Below are 15,508 nucleotides of genomic sequence, written 5' to 3' on the forward strand. Positions count from 1 at the left end.
AGAGAGGGGCCCAAGTGTAGAATCCTTGCACTGCAGAAATCTCCACAGACTTGACCTATCTCAGAATCTCTAAAGCTTTCTTTGACCATTCCCAAGGGAATGCAGTCAATCTGACAAGATTGCTATAAGTGATCAACAAAAAATATCTACATGGGGATATTCACTAGTGATTCTGTTTTTTTTGCATCTGGTAATAAGTCACTTTTTTCAAGGCTGTCATAACTTTGAACCATTGTTAAAGGAACAGTCCATAAGTCAGGAATTACTTGTATATGTTTTCAGCACAGTATAAGCTACCTGGCAAGTTATTGCAGACATAATCAGTAACAGGTAGCAACTGACATTTGTGCAAACAAGCATTACACATCTCTTTGCAATTTCCTCCAGTGATTGCAGAAGTTAGTACAGTTTCCGTAAGGTACTGTACTTGTGCAGAAACATCTTCTAATTGTTTTACTAGCTGATTTAGAAGACTTCTTCCAATTATGAGTGCCAGAGGAATTGCAGGATGCTGTGGAAGACAGCAAAGCAGTATGGCCACTTCAGTTTATTCTGAAAAATGAAAGCCAGGTTTCATGAAACAGATTCCAGAGTGAGCTTTCTTTTAACTTTCATTGAAGCAAATTATCCGTATGAAGCCCTATTTAATACATTTGGGATGTCAATGTCACACTCTACATTATAGTGACTTGCATTCCTAGTATAATGTTGTAAATCAGCCATAGAAATCCATACTAACTTTACAATGGGTATGGCATAGAGGACAGGGTCTCAATTGCTCAAAAAGACAATCAACTTGATTCAATTCAAATGAATCTGATTTAGAAAAGAGATTTGACTTGATAAATCAAAGAGATTCAGGAAACCAATGCAATTCAATCTGCTTTGAATTTCCATTTGAATAAAACAAATATTTCTGGGAATATGCTAAGGCTTTGGAATAATTCAGGTAAATGTAAAGCCATCCATTTCAGCCTTCTGATTTGATTTGGAAAGCTAATTCAGCTAGGAAAGTCAAATTAATAGCCTTCAAATCAAATCTCTGAATCCCAAATTTCTCACAGCAGTAATATTTCCTTTAATTCCCTGGAACAGTGTCTTGATATGATATAAAATACTGGAATATATAAGTAACACAAGAAGTTCTAAAATTGTACACAAGTATCCCTTACACATTAAATAGTCACTTATCTCTCATTTCCATAATTAAGACACATAACTTTCATTGAAAGGTTAACTCAAATAATGAGTTCCCTTTTTTATAAGAAAGCTGTAACTCAGGTCCACTGAATAAAAACACAGATTATTCAGGAGATCGCTCTCATAAGTCCTCCTTATGAATCTCCAATGAATGTGGGGGGGGGGGGGGGTCAGAAAGGGAATCCAATCTATTTTTAAAGTTATGTTGGTATTTTGGATGATTTCCAATGGCTCTTTCCAAAGATTTATAAATAAATGCCAGATATATTCTCACAACTGGAAAAAACCACAAGTAATAAGGAATCCAGGAGAGGCACATATTTACGAGCCTTTGCATTTAAGCACCAAGAGCATACATGTTTGCCTGAAACTCTTAACTATCTTTCAGATTAACCCCAAACACCATACTACTGAGCATACTACTGTAATGCAAAATAATTTAGAACAGTGTTTTTCAACCAGTGTGCCGCGAGACATGGTCAGGTGTGCTGCGAAGCTCAGAGAGAGAAAGAAAGGAAGAGAGAGAGAAAGAAAGAAAGAAAGAGAGAGAGAAAGAAAGAAAGAAAGAGAGAAAGAAAGAGAACAAGAAAAAGAAAGAGAGAAAGAGAGAGAAAGACAGCAAGAGAGAGAAAGAGAGGGAGGGAAGGAAGGAGAAAGACAGCAAAAAAGAGAGGAAGGAAGGAAGAGAAAGAAAGAGGGATGGAAAGAGAGAGAAAGATGAAGGGAAAGAGGGAGGGAGAAATAGAGCGAAAGGGAGGAAGAGAGAGAGAGATAATTTTTTTGTCCAAACTTTTTTTAGCTCCCCCCCCCCCCCCACTCAATGTGCCCCAGGGTTTCATAAATGTAAAAAATGTGCTGTGGCTCAAAAAAGGTTGAAAATCACTGATTTAGTAAGACAGTGTTAACTTTTTTGTTCATGCAGCTCAGATATTCTGCAGGCCAACTAATCTTATTTCTATTTGGCACCTGCATGAGCCAGAGGGGGAATTGTGGCCAAAACTGACTTTTTCTTTCTTTCATTTTTGAACACAGGCAGATTATGGAAGCAGCTGATGTGCATGCTGGGCTCCAGAACACAAGTTTGGATTTGTTCTTTACCTGCTTTCTCCTTGCTTGTTGTTTGAAGGCGGAGGATGCAAGACAGTCTGATTCCCTTCCATTTCCACAATACACTTGGTATTCAAGTCCAACTCTAGAATGCAACACAGGGCACTTCAGAACTTTTGTCTCGCCCCCCAAGGCATACTTCCCCTTCTAGCTCTCTTCTGATCGATTGATTGATACATACTTCATCATTAGACAGCGGGAACTTTCCCCGATTCTGTCTCACGCTTAGCCAAAAAATAAAAATTCCCATTCCCATTTGCGACTAGAAAAGCATAGGAAACGAGATGGGCGTTGTTCTCCAAAAATACCGAAAGGCTTGAAGCTCAAAAAGCAAAGACGCTCGAGAATTGCTGCTTTTTTTAAGCGCTCCGGGTTCGCACCTCGCACAATCCGAGAACTCCCGGGTTCTCCCCCCCCCCCCCGCAGGTTCGCACCCCGCTTCTCACGACCAAAGGCAGTTGGGGGGAAAAAAGTTTGCTGAAATGGGATAACACACAGACGTACACCCGTTTCCCGAAAAGCTGCAACTCTGAACTCTTTTTTTGCACACACACACACACACACACACACACACACCAACCCTTTTTGCAAACAAGTGCATTCTGCAAAAGAGCCTGGCCAGGGAGGAAGAAGATGAGGAAGAGAAGGGATCATTTCAGGAAGAAATCCACCTCTCTTCTTTTTTAATTCTTTCCATCGGATTTATTACCTCGCCTGTTCATGGGCCGGACTCTGACGGCCACTTTCACCTTGGTATCCGACATCTTTCCCGGCGGCAAGCAAGGTGGTGGTGGGATCCTCCCCGGGCAGAAGCCAACACAGGTCTTGAGGGGAACCTCCTTTCCCTTCACCTCCTTCAGAGCCTGGGAAGCCACTCGCAAAGACTCGCCCGCAGCCGCCCGGGCAGCGCGACGAGCGAGGCGGCGCCGACGAGGCTCATCCCGAGCCGGGAGGGAAAGTCACGGGTGGGGAAGTGTGGGTGGGGGGGAGCCGCGCGGGAGCAGCAGCAGCAGCAGCCGCGGGAGGAGAGTTCTCTCAGAGACCCGCCGAAGCGGCCGCCTGGCTTCAGCCTCGCCTGCGCGACAAGCCCCGCTGTTGCCGCCACCTCCTCCTCCTCCTCTCGCCCGCCACCGCCATCTTCCAGCTTCCGCGGCGGCGGCGGCAGCTCTTCTCCTCAGTCGCTTCTCCCCCTGTGGAGACTGAGGGGGAGGGGCGGCGAGGGCCGCTGTCGGAAATACCCGAGCGACTTCGCCCCTCAGAAGCGAAGCGACGGGGAGGGAGGGAGGGGGGAAAGACTCTCCGCGGCACAGCCAACTGCCCCCAAAGGGTGATTAAAAGTCATGCGCGAAGAGGGCGTCTGGCGCAAGCGTAGTCCGGCGCGTCTCTAAATTGGGGGTGGGGAAGGAAAAGCGTTCTCTGTCTCTCTGTTTCTGGAGGGGGTCAAGAGCGAAAAGAGGGACGGGCGGCGATTGTACAGACAGAGCAACAAGTTCTGCGGGTTGTCCTTGGCGGACCGTGGAAGACGGGAACGTGGACGGGCGTGAAAATAGCGCTAGAGTTATCGCCCACGCGGAGGAAAAGCGTGGATATTGGAAAATGGCATGGCAATAGCATTTGGACTTATATATTGTTTTACAGCCCTTCTCTAAGCGGTTTACTTAATCAGCATATATTGCCCCAACAATCTGGGTCCTCGGAAGAGTGGAAGGCTGAGTCAACCTTGAGCCTACTGAGGTAGCCCGCGGTATTGTGCTGTAACCACTGTGACACCAACTTACCACCACAATTTATACCATTTCTGTGTGAGAAATTTGTCAAGGAGTTTTACCCCATTTTGCGACTTTTGTTAACTCGAATCACTGCAGTTGTTAAATTTGAAATCTTGGTGTACCTTATAGTCTGATAAATATGGCATATGCCTTGTTTATACCCTAAACCTTTTAGGAAAAAATATTCTTTTTTAATCCATGGCTAATAAAAATCCAGAGTGCCTCATATTCTCCGTTTTGATCTTTGCCATCAATGGGACATGTCATATAGCATAGTATGTGAACTAGGCCAATGACTAGGTCTGCCCACTCTACACTGACTGTATTTTGATTTGTTGGTGGCTATGTATTGTCTGACTAGCAGTGTTTCCCAACCTTAGCAACTTGAAGATATTTGGACTTCAACTCCCAGAATTCCCCAGCCAGAAAATGCTGGCTGGGGAATTCTGGGAGTTGAAGTCCAGATATCTTCAAGTTGCTAAGGTTGGGAAACGCTGGACTATAGCTTAGGAGTATGTATGAATCTTCCAAGTCAGTTTTTTACTCGTGGCAAATGCCTGGATGAGTCCTGCTGGTTTCTTAGGGAGTTTTCTTAAGTATTTTGCCATTGCCTCCTTCCTACCTTTGAGAGTGACTGGTGCAAGATCACCCAGCCTAAAGCAGAATTAGAACTCGCAGTGCCCTGGTTTCTAGTGCTTTAACTACTATACCAAATGGGCTGTCCCAATTACAGCTTACTTAATGAAAAAAAATCACAAGAGCTTTTTCAGTACATTGTAGGGTTTTATTTTTTTAAAAATTAGCACAGTCATTAAAACACATAGGTGCTATTTGTTCCTTGAAGCCATGCATTTTGGTGAAGAAGAAACTCGGATTTGGCTTTGTGGTTTATTAAAATTAATGCATACACTATTCTATCAAACAATAGGAAATGTTATGTTATTTAATCAGTACTATTATCAATTCATTGCATGTCCCTGTGGGGGTATGCTTTGTGCTAAGCAGTCAAAAAGTAAGTGTGGGTGAGAAATTAGCAGGCTTAGACTGGCATGCTATTTTCTTCTATTGCAAAGCATAATAATTAAGGCTTAATTGGATGGTCATTGTTCTTACTCTGTTCACTTTTAATTCTCATTTCTCTTCTGGAACTGGAAGATAAACTGTTTGGTCTACAAAACATTTAGCAACTCGTTTTCAGTTTCTGACATATTCAACACAAATTAGCGAGCGTGAACTATAGGGAAAACAAGACTTCCATTATTTGCCCCTCCCTAAATCATCCACTCTTCATCATTATGACAAAAGAATGTCTGGTATGTAAGAAACAGATCCCCATCACTCAGTTATGAACATGGATTCTGAATTGAAACCAGAGGTTCCTGACAAGAGGCCAAGATCTAAAAAGCTTAAGAATTTAGAACAGATTCCTTAAATATATAATTTTCAAAAATACTTTCTGAAATCATATATACAGTAAAAATCACAGCACTTTGTATTTCATATTTAAGACTTGTTTAAACTAAAATGGAAGTTTTTAAGAAGATGTTGAAAACCATTTGTCTGAAGTGGTGTAGGCTTTCCTGCCTAAGCAGAGGGTTGGACTAGAAGACTTCCAAGGTCCCTTCCAACTCTCTTATTCTATATACTTCTTTTTCGGGAATCATGTCTTTTATTGTTTTAGTATTTAATATTGGACTTCTTTTCATTATTGTATGGTATTTTTATATTGCTGTAAACTGCCATGAATCCCTTTGGGATTAGGCAGCATAGAAGTCAAAATGAATGAATGAATGAATGAATGAATGAATGAATGAATAATGCATCATTCTCCCCCCCCCCCCCCCGGGATTAGTCCTACCACTGATGTATCAACTAGAGTTATAGAGTTGTTTAAAAATGCAGAAAGAAAAACTGCTGTAATCAAAATTGGTGATCCAACTTGTAGGAAAAGGCAATTTAAAAATACCCTTTGGTGTAGATAATAGGACCATGTTTTTCTTTGTAGCCGACTAGTAGAAAGTTTAGGTAAGATAGAAGCACCTCTTCATGGCAACATATTGCCGGGGATATAATTTGCTATCATAATTCTGATAATCCGAATGGAACAAATCTGATGCATCAATTAAGGCACAATATCAAGTGTCCAGTTAACATTCTTTTCTCAATGCTGGATGCCGTACATGCTGGTGCTGCGCTGGGCATGGGCGTGGGGCTGGCACCTCCATCCCGGCCCAGCCAGCGGGCCAGGGCCAGCCCTGCGCCCATGCCCAGCACAGCGCTAGCATGTACGGCGTCCAGGAACATGTCCAGCTACTGCCATTGGTGCCTCCGCCCTGGAGCTCCCGCTCACAGCTGACCGCTGCGAGAGAAAGAAAGAGAGAGCAAAAGAGAGGGGGGAGAAAGAGGAAGAGAGAAAGGGAGGAAGAGAGAGAGAAAAGGAGGAAAGGAGAAAGAAGAGAGATAGCAAGAGAGGAGGGGGAGAGAGGAAGAGAGGAAGGAAGAGAGAGAGAGAAAAGGAGAGGAAGGAAGAGAGATAAAGAGACCGAGAGAGAGGGAAGGAGGGAGAGAAAGAAAGAGATGAGAAGGGAGAGAAAGAGAGAGAAAAAAGAGAGAGGAAGGGATGAAGAGAGTAAGAAAGAGGAGGGAGAAATAGAGAAAAGATTTTTTTGCGATATTTTTTGTACAATTTTTTTTAGCACCTTCCCCCCCCCCTCCACACACACACACACACACACACACACACACACACACACACACAGGCACAATGGTGTCCTTCTTTCCCAATCTTAAAATCTGGTCACTTTAGCCATCACCGATCTAAGCAAGCAATCTGTTGATTCCAAAAATCAAATGATCTTCACTTCTTGAAGGTGTAAAATTGTTTCACTATAAGCCACAAAGAGGAAGATAGGCTGAGGTAAAAGTATTACAACAGCAATGTTACATTGTGTGCAATCATGTTTCAAGCCGGATTTTGTTTGCAATGTCTTCTGACTTTAATTTTGCTCTGTGTAAACCTTTGGAACAAAGCAGGCCGTGTTGCTACATTGTGTACCATGTGATTGTGATGTCCCTGAACTGGAAAAAGAGGACATCTTATAAAGCAGAGGTCTCCAACCTCGGCTGCTTTAAGACTTGTGGACTTCAACTCCCAGAATTCCTCAGCCAGCAAAGCTGGCTGAGGAATTCTGGGAGTTGAAGTCCACAAGTCTTAAAGCGGCTGAGGTTGGAGATCCCTGTTATAAAGATGGCAGTTTCTGAGCAATAGTTGCAGGTCTATTTTTAAACGGAGGATTTCATAGAACGTACTCACTGGGTCTCATATAATTTACATTCAACTAAACAAAATTATGGCTTAATGTCAGGGATGGGTTCTAACTTACCTCACTGCCGGTTCGCTTCCTCCCACACCACGTGGGTATGCCTCGTGGGCGCATTGCACAGTGCCAAAAAAATCTGGAAAAAGAAAAGCCGGAAACAAGATGGCGACTGCAGGCACAGAGATGGAAACTCGGCTTCTGCGCATGCTCAGAATTTTTTTTTTTTTTAAAGCTGAAAACAAGATGGTGGCCGCATGTACAGTGCTGGAAACTCAGCTTATGTGAATGCTGAGGGGGGGGGAATCATTTTTTTTTAAAAAAAGATGGCGGCACCCACAGACCAGCACCAATTGAAGTGGGACCATGATGAAATTTTGATGTCACCAACAGGTTGCTCCCTGTTCAGGTCCAGTTCGGGTGAGGAGGAACCCACCCCTGCTTAATGTGCTGGCTTTTCTCATACAAGAGTCCTCGGAAAGGGGTGGCATACAAATCCAATAAATAATTAATTAAAAGAACGATTAAGTTCTTGCAGTGTTCAAAACAACAAATAATCAAGTTCCACTTTAGCCTGGTATAGAATATTGTAGGAAGCCATCCAATATGTCGTTTCTCAGTTTTCATAAATTTTGCAAATGGTGCTATTTGAATTTTGTTCCATTTTTCTTTAGAATGCAAAGGAAACCCTTGGTGTAATTTTTGTGCTAAGAATCTCATTCCAAAAAGTGTAACACTCCCCCCCCCAATTTGGGGAAGTAGGCAAGGGATATTGTGGACATGCAATGGGTATCTTAAGCTTTCTCTCTGTTTTAATATTGTTTTCCCCTTACCTGCTTGCAAATTTTTAAAAAGAGGTAATATTTTTGGTTCCCCTCTACTTTGGGGGACTCTGAAAGCCACGACTATAGGAATGCAGTCAGGTTGAACATGATTCAAGGCTGCACTTTATTAGCCCTGCTTATCGAATAGATTTTAGGAATGAAAGACTTCCTAGGCAGAAGTATGAAAATTAAACCTCATGACTTAAAATCAAAACAACATTCAAGAGATCCAACTCAGTTTGCTGGCACTACATCTCTTTTGGCCTGAGCTATTAATGCTACTGTGGTTATTTATAGGTTATTTTAAAAATAACCAGAATACATGTTCTCTGGATGTGGGCAATATGTATACACCAATCCAAACTGTATACACTAAAAAACTTTTCTCCTGCCTCGTGAAGTCAATTCTTTGATCTTTATTTTACTTTTCAGTACATGGAGCCAATGGCATGACTAGCATTGAAAATACTTCTTAATCCTGTCAGTTTTGGTAGAAGCTGTAAAGTTTTATTTCTGTAAACGAACATGGAGATACTTGTCTCATGGTATCTTGTTTGTGCTGATGTGAAACTTTTTTTTTGCCAGAAGTAACTGTAGGATATTTAACTGCCAACTTTTCCTCCAAAGGACACACACACACACATTATTTTTATCCTAATTCCATTCCTTTTCTAACTACAACATACCAGATGGTAAATGTTGTGGAAATCATGCGAAGGATCCAGAATTAGTTTCCAGAGAATCAAAACGTTTTCTTCTATTGGTAGAAGGATCCAGGTTTAACAGCACTTTGCTCTTTGAGTATGTAGGGGATGGGGCATAAATTGCAGTGAGTCCTAATTTAATGCTTCTCTATTCAAGGGAATGTCCCAGCCTTCCAGAGCATAAAGGAGATGGGGGAAATGACAAATATTGCCTTCCTTATTCTTCCACTCAGAAGAACTCTGGACGCAATTCAGTCATTTGACTCAGTATTTTTTTCCATGTGAGATTCCAAGAATATGATGTTTTTAAAGTCTCTCATGAGTTTTTCATATGTAACCATTTTAATTTATATAAGGATGCTAGGGTAAAAGCAAAATTCCACCAGGTTAATCAATGAACAATGTGCAATGTTTTTTAACACCCTAGGAGTGGAACAATTATTTGCTAACACAGATTCTTTAAGTTCATCCCATAGAATCATTTGTATGTTCTTGTTAAGAAAAAAGTAACAACAGTATGTCTTGCGTTATGAGGAATACATCTGCATTCTTCGTGTTGTGAATTCTAGAATCCTAACAACCTCTCTTCCAAGGAAATTATGTGGCTAATATTGAATTATCTTAACACTTTGCTTAATGTTCTTCACATGCAGGTTTGCACTGGTTTAACTAGCTGCAGGTGTTTAAAAAGAAATTAATATAAGTGAATCATCCTCATGCCTTGACTAGCTCTAAACATGTCACTTCAATGCCCTGCTTTGTTCCACTTTATTTACATGGTGACACTGCAAAATATTTATTGAATTCAATTTTTCCCAGAATAACTAACAAGTATCATTTTTCCTAATGTTTCTTGGCTCAATCTTGGTTATAAATCAGCCTTTCTAAATTTACAAATTTAGTAGGTTACATGTGGCTCCATATTTCTAGATTTACAAATTGGAATGAAATATCAACTTCTGGAATCTTCAGTCACATTGGTTAGAAATAATGTGATTGGCCAGTTCAACATAATTGGAGTGCATCACATAATCAGAAATCAGAAAATCAGGAAATAAGAAATAAGAAAATAATCTTTTGTTTTAAGAAACCCTAACTTTCTGTTAAAAGGATCAAATAGACTGGCTTTGTACCAAAAACTCATCCTATCCAGAACCAAATATAGAGTTTCAAAGTAGGTCACATGTGGTGCCATGTATTTTACTACGTTAATGGTAGTAAGGGTGATCATTTTGCAGTGCAGTTCCACCCAGAAATAAGTTAACACGCCTTCTCCCATTTGGGGAGGGAGATACAAAGCTGCGAAGCTAAGTTTGTCTTAACTTGTTTGAACCAAAATCCACTACGGCTAAGCCAGAGAAAACTCAAACCCACCAACCAGAGAATTAAGCATTTTGTATTTCCCCCCCCTTGAAACTGTGAACTAGTTGAATCCCACCCAGACCGCTGCTTAGCTGAGAGTATATATTTTTAAAGAATGATCACCCCCATCCAAAACGACTAGAGAATTATCAGATGTGAAAGTTAACGCCAAAGGGTAGGAAAGGCCCTGAGTTATCAATGGTGTACACATAGGGAATTCTTCAGGTTTTCCGAGAGAGAAAACGGCTTGGTTATAAGTATCAGTTACTATTACTTGCCCTTCCTTGCTAAAGGTCACAGCACTGGCATGGACTTTGGAAGGGAAGACAAGATTCAGGCCAAAACTGTCCACCTGACCGATTAGCTGCAAGTCCCTGTTGAAGATTTTCAGCCTGGTATTGCCGTAGCAGGGCCCAATGGCCATCAAATGTTCGATGACAGCGATGGCTCCAGAAACGGGCGAAGCAGCCACTTTCCTTGGGTAGCACAGGTTAGAGTGCAACTTTTTCACTCCCTTTAGTTCCCCCTTTTTAAAGTCAGCCGACAAGCAGTACAGGGCACCTGCCTCCGAATCGGTCAAGAGGATGTCGTTTTCTGGCAGGGTGTCAAGACCCCACGGCAAAGAGAAGGACTCCGCGATGACCATCTTGCCTCTGCCGTCACCATCGAACACTTTGACCGAACGGTCCCCGCTATCCGTGACCACGATATGACCATCCAGCGTGACCGCGACATCAGTGGGGTACCTGAGGTCGTTTCCGGATTGCCCTCTTTCTCCAAACTGCTGGATGCAGCTGCCGGCGAAGCTAAACAGCTTGATTCGCTTCTTGCCATCGTGGGCCACTGCTAAACAGCTGGAGCTGTGGCACGCAGCCAGGCCCGTGGGGTTGATCAGCGTCCCCCAGCCTCCGAAAGAAAGACGAAAGGCGAAGCCCTGAGATCCAGGGGCAGCCACAGCCTCCCTTCTCCCTACTGTCCTTCCAGCAATCGGAATCCGGTTGGCTGAAGGACTCAAGATTTCCATCAGGTGCAACAGCGGCAAGCAGTCGCTGGTCTCCGAAGCTTTGCAAGCCCTGCGACAGAAAGGGCACTCCAGCCTGAAATTCCGAGGGTTTGCCAGAGACGTGACACACTCCAGGCACATCACATGCCCACATGGCAAGTTCTTGGGCCGATGCTTTTTCTCGGGGTTAAAATGTTCAAAGCACACTTTGCATTCAAGCAGATTGTCCTCCGACTCATCCAGTAGCTCTGTCATGATTTCTGTTTGATCAGTGGCTTTAGCAGCCATTAGAAGCCTTAAGAGGATTGATCGTTGCGCTGCTGAATGAGTGGGAGGGGGGAGTGCTGTGCCATCTGGTCACATTGGTGTGGTCACAAGACCACCTTACCTCAGAGGCCTTTACCGACAGCTGCAGTCCACAACGCAGGCTTGCATTGACGTTTGCTGCCCTCTTGAGGACACTCACAAACATTCTTGCGTGAGGAACATCTGGATGGAAATAATCGATGCATTCTGCTTTTCTTCATTGGTTATAATGTGAGAAAAAGGAGATAGAGCTATGCACCAGAATCACTGAAAGATGAACCCCAACAATTGTAATATTCTCCATGTAAACATATTTGTTCCGGTGAGTTTGGGAAGTTAGCAAACCTGATTTGATTCGCAAACAACTCACATGAGATTAAAGTCCACTAAAATAGATAGAGCAGGGCAGGACAGGGGGAAAGTTGATTTGGCCATCTCGGCTGATTAGAACTAACACTATAAATAATCCTCTTTTTGTGACCATAATCAAGACCTGCAATTCAGTTGTTAAGCAAAGTGATGGCTAAGTGGAACTGCAATTATGTTTATAATCTTACTTCAACTTTTCTTTGCTTTACAGACCTGCAAAGATTGTAAATGTGGGCATTGGTTGCAAAACTGTTTTTTTCATTATCATTGTACTGTAACTGCAATTTGACAGTAAATGAGGCAGTCACTAAACAAGGACTACTTGTATTCATAGTTTGGCTAAAAAGATTCTTCTCTTAAATGTATTGCTTTGGTAGCTATTTTTCCCCAAAATAAACCCTAATAAATAAAAAATCTTAAAAGCCAGGAATGGCTAGGTAGAAGTGTTGATTTTGGCTGATTCTCTAAAGGATATTAGTAACACAGGATAATCAGGAAATACAATCTTGGATTAGGAAATTAAAAAAAATAAAGATATTGGAAGAAAACAATGGTAAAGTAAGGTCCTGTGCTTTCAATAGTTTAATGTTCATTTATTTCTTCTCTGGGTGAAATTCCTTCACAACACCTTAAAACAGAACCAAATCTCCAATCCTAATTTCACATGTGGGGGTGAATGGAGAAGAAGGCAAAGGCCATAACCACAGCCAAGTAAGGAACTGCTTATAGTATATGCCCCCTAAATTGACTAAAGAGGGAAGAACCCCAGCTGTGAAATGCCAATAACTGGCTTGGGCTTATACTGCATTTTTAAAAATATTGGAAATCAGAACATTCTTTTTATATATTTTCTGTGACTTCTGTATTATTGTTTCCTGAAATAAAGCAAGAGGAACAAATGTTCCCTACCATTTAGACTTTACCGAGTAAAGGTCATATCATATTCAGTCTAGTAACAGATTAAAAAAAAAAACCAGACCCTAAGTTACTATAAGGCATAAAGGTTTTGTGAGCTTCATTTGATTTATCAGATGAGACAGTGTTTCCCAACCTTGGCCACTTGAAGATATCTGGACTTCAACTCCCAGAATTCCCCAGCCAGCATTTGCTGGCTGGGGAATTCTGGGAGTTGATGTCCAAATATCTTCAAATGGCCAAGGTTGGGAAATACTGATCTAGTGTATGTAGTCCTCAACCTATGACCACAACTGAGCCAAAATTTCCATTGTTAAGTGGGTCTTGTCCCATTTTACAACCTTTCTTGTCACAGTTAAGTGAATTGCTGAAGTTATTAAGTTAATAACCTTAATAGTTTAATGTTCATGTTACTACTTAATGGTTACTACTTTGTTATTACTACTATTATTATTACTAATAGCTTAATGTTCATGTTACTACTTAATAGTTGAGAGTTAAAATATTAAGTAAACTACTTAATAATTTAATATTCATGTTACTAATGGACCATGTTCATTACTAATATGGTTCTTAATAGTTTAATGTTCATTGTAATTGTGCCTATAAAACGTACCAATGTTAATCTGTCTTATCAGATCTATCAGAAATATAAAAAGCAAAAAGGGAATGTTGTGACTGTTTTTTGTCAATTGCCCTGAAGAGTCAGAAGTTGCTGCTTCCCCACCCCCTTCTTTTCATCTCACATTTCTTTCCTCTTTTCCCTTTTGATCCTTATTTCCATTTGTATTTTATAAAATTATTTTATTTATTTTAAATATAATAAATATAATTTATTTTAAATATTTTTTTTTAAAAAAAAACCCAATGTCCACATTTGTTTTCTTCCTCCTATCTCTTTTACATTTTTATATTGTGCTTCTCAAATTATAAACAGGTGAGGAGATCATCTCATTTGCTGGAAATCTTCCGTAAACTTCTCTCTTAAATACTTTTCCAACTGGTAACTGTTCTGTCGGGCTCTCTGGTAGACTCCTCCCAAAAATTCACAGGTACAAATTTCAGACACACACACGTGTGAAAATTCAAAACAATGTTCTTTATAATGAAAATTCACTTAAACTAAGCCCTCTTTTGGTATAGCAAAGAGCACTCCTCTCCAAACAAACTGGTAATTTGTACAAGTCCCTTATCCGTTCTGTGATACTTAGCTTGCAGCTGTGAGGCAATTCAAAGTCCTTCTTTCACAAAGTGAAACACACTTTGCTCTGGTTTAGTTTCAAAGCAGGGAAAAATCAGCACACAAAAAGTCAAAGTCAGTAAAGCAGTCATGAAACACAACAAACGATCAGATAATCCTCCACAATGGCCAAACCCACAGGCTGCTATTTATAGCAGCCTCACTAATTACCACAGCCCCACCCAACCACAGGTGGCCTCATTTTCTTTAATAATATCTCAGTTGTTGTTGCCTATGCATCGCTCTCCGCATGTGTAGCTGTATCATTAACTCTTGTTCTGAATCCAAGGAGGAGCTAGATAATTGATCTCCTTCTGAGCTGTCTGCCCCTCTCTCCTCCTCCCTGTCACTCATGTCTTCTTGGTCAGAGGAGCCTTCATCATCAGATTCCACCGGGGGGCAAAACAGGCCTGCAGCAGGTGGATGTCTCCCCCACATCCACAGTCCTTGGGGCAGGAGCTGGGCCAGAGCTAAACACAACAGTAACGAAATGAAGCCAAGCCTTTGTGTTAGTTATTTGTGAACCTATCACAAATAGAACTGCCCATAAAGTATGAACCAGCTTTTGATATATTGTGCTCTCTTTTTCCAAACAGCTTGGTGTAAGTGACAGGTGATAGCAGCCGAGCAGGATGGTATCAGCAGAAGCTATTGGAGTTGAAGGTCTCCTGAGCCTTGCCAATAATTTATTGTTTATCTTTCCCTCAGGGGAAATGACTCATTGTCTAAGCAAGGTCAGACTTTTGGCACGCCTACCACTGCTTGAAAATGTATCAGCAGGGGGAGAAAACGATCTGCACAAACTGCTTGATAATTTAATGATTCTGATTTCTGGAATTTCATGTTGGCACATTCTGTTCCTGCCTCAGATTGGCTGAACTTGCTGCTCAAAGCAGATGCCAGCGCAAAGCTGATCTTTGCTGATCCTTGTTGGGTAAGAGATCGCCAAGATCTCCCAATAGTATTTGGGGGGGGAAATACCTTGGAAAACAACTGTGGGGAACCTCTTCCGTATCCTTGTCACAAAAACTATACATACACATCCATAGAATCAAACAATTTTAAGCTTGTCTTGAGTGAACTTTACATTATTTAGCTTTATACAAAAGTCTTTACCTTATACAAGAGAAAATAGGGGAAGGTTTGGAAGGGAAGGTTTGCCTATTTGCCGATGACTCTAAAGTGTGCAATACGGTTGATATTCCTGGAGGCATCTGTAATATGGTAAATGATTTAGCTTTACTAGATAAATGGTCAAAGCAATGGAAACTGCAGTTTAATGTTTCCAAATGTAAAATAATGCACTTGGGGGAAAGGAATCCTCAATCTGAATATTGTATTGGCAGTTCTGTGTTAGCAAATACAGTACTTCAGAAGAAAAGGATTTAGGGG

The 15,508-nt window shown here is 41.4% G+C and overlaps 3 protein-coding genes across 3 annotated transcripts in view; all 3 read right to left on the reverse strand.

Annotated features, from left to right (window-relative positions):
• Positions 1 to 2,382, reverse strand: part of LOC139164791 (kinesin-like protein KIF13A) — a 72,402-nt gene extending 70,020 nt beyond the window's left edge. The window contains exon 1 of the mRNA XM_070747332.1: positions 2,231 to 2,382. The gene's annotated coding sequence lies outside the window, so the exon portion shown is untranslated. The remainder of the gene's footprint in view (positions 1 to 2,230) is intronic.
• On the reverse strand, positions 505 to 3,159 carry LOC139164792 (kinesin-like protein KIF13A). The gene is made up of 3 exons (XM_070747333.1): positions 3,017 to 3,159; positions 2,299 to 2,392; positions 505 to 552 (listed from the first exon to the last, which is right to left on the reverse strand). Exons 1-3 carry the CDS (start codon positions 3,069 to 3,071, stop codon positions 543 to 545), a joined length of 159 nt encoding a protein of 52 aa, XP_070603434.1. The 5' UTR covers positions 3,072 to 3,159; the 3' UTR covers positions 505 to 542.
• A 6,240-nt stretch (positions 3,160 to 9,399) lies between these two features.
• On the reverse strand, positions 9,400 to 11,628 carry NHLRC1 (NHL repeat containing E3 ubiquitin protein ligase 1). The gene has a single exon (XM_070749119.1). The coding sequence runs from the start codon at positions 11,572 to 11,574 to the stop codon at positions 10,372 to 10,374; it is 1,203 nt and encodes a 400-aa protein (XP_070605220.1). The 5' UTR covers positions 11,575 to 11,628; the 3' UTR covers positions 9,400 to 10,371.
• Positions 11,629 to 15,508: the final 3,880 nt, after the last annotated feature.

The sequence above is a fragment of the Erythrolamprus reginae genome, chromosome 3 (assembly GCF_031021105.1).
Source record: "Erythrolamprus reginae isolate rEryReg1 chromosome 3, rEryReg1.hap1, whole genome shotgun sequence".
Lineage (NCBI taxonomy): Eukaryota > Metazoa > Chordata > Lepidosauria > Squamata > Dipsadidae > Erythrolamprus > Erythrolamprus reginae.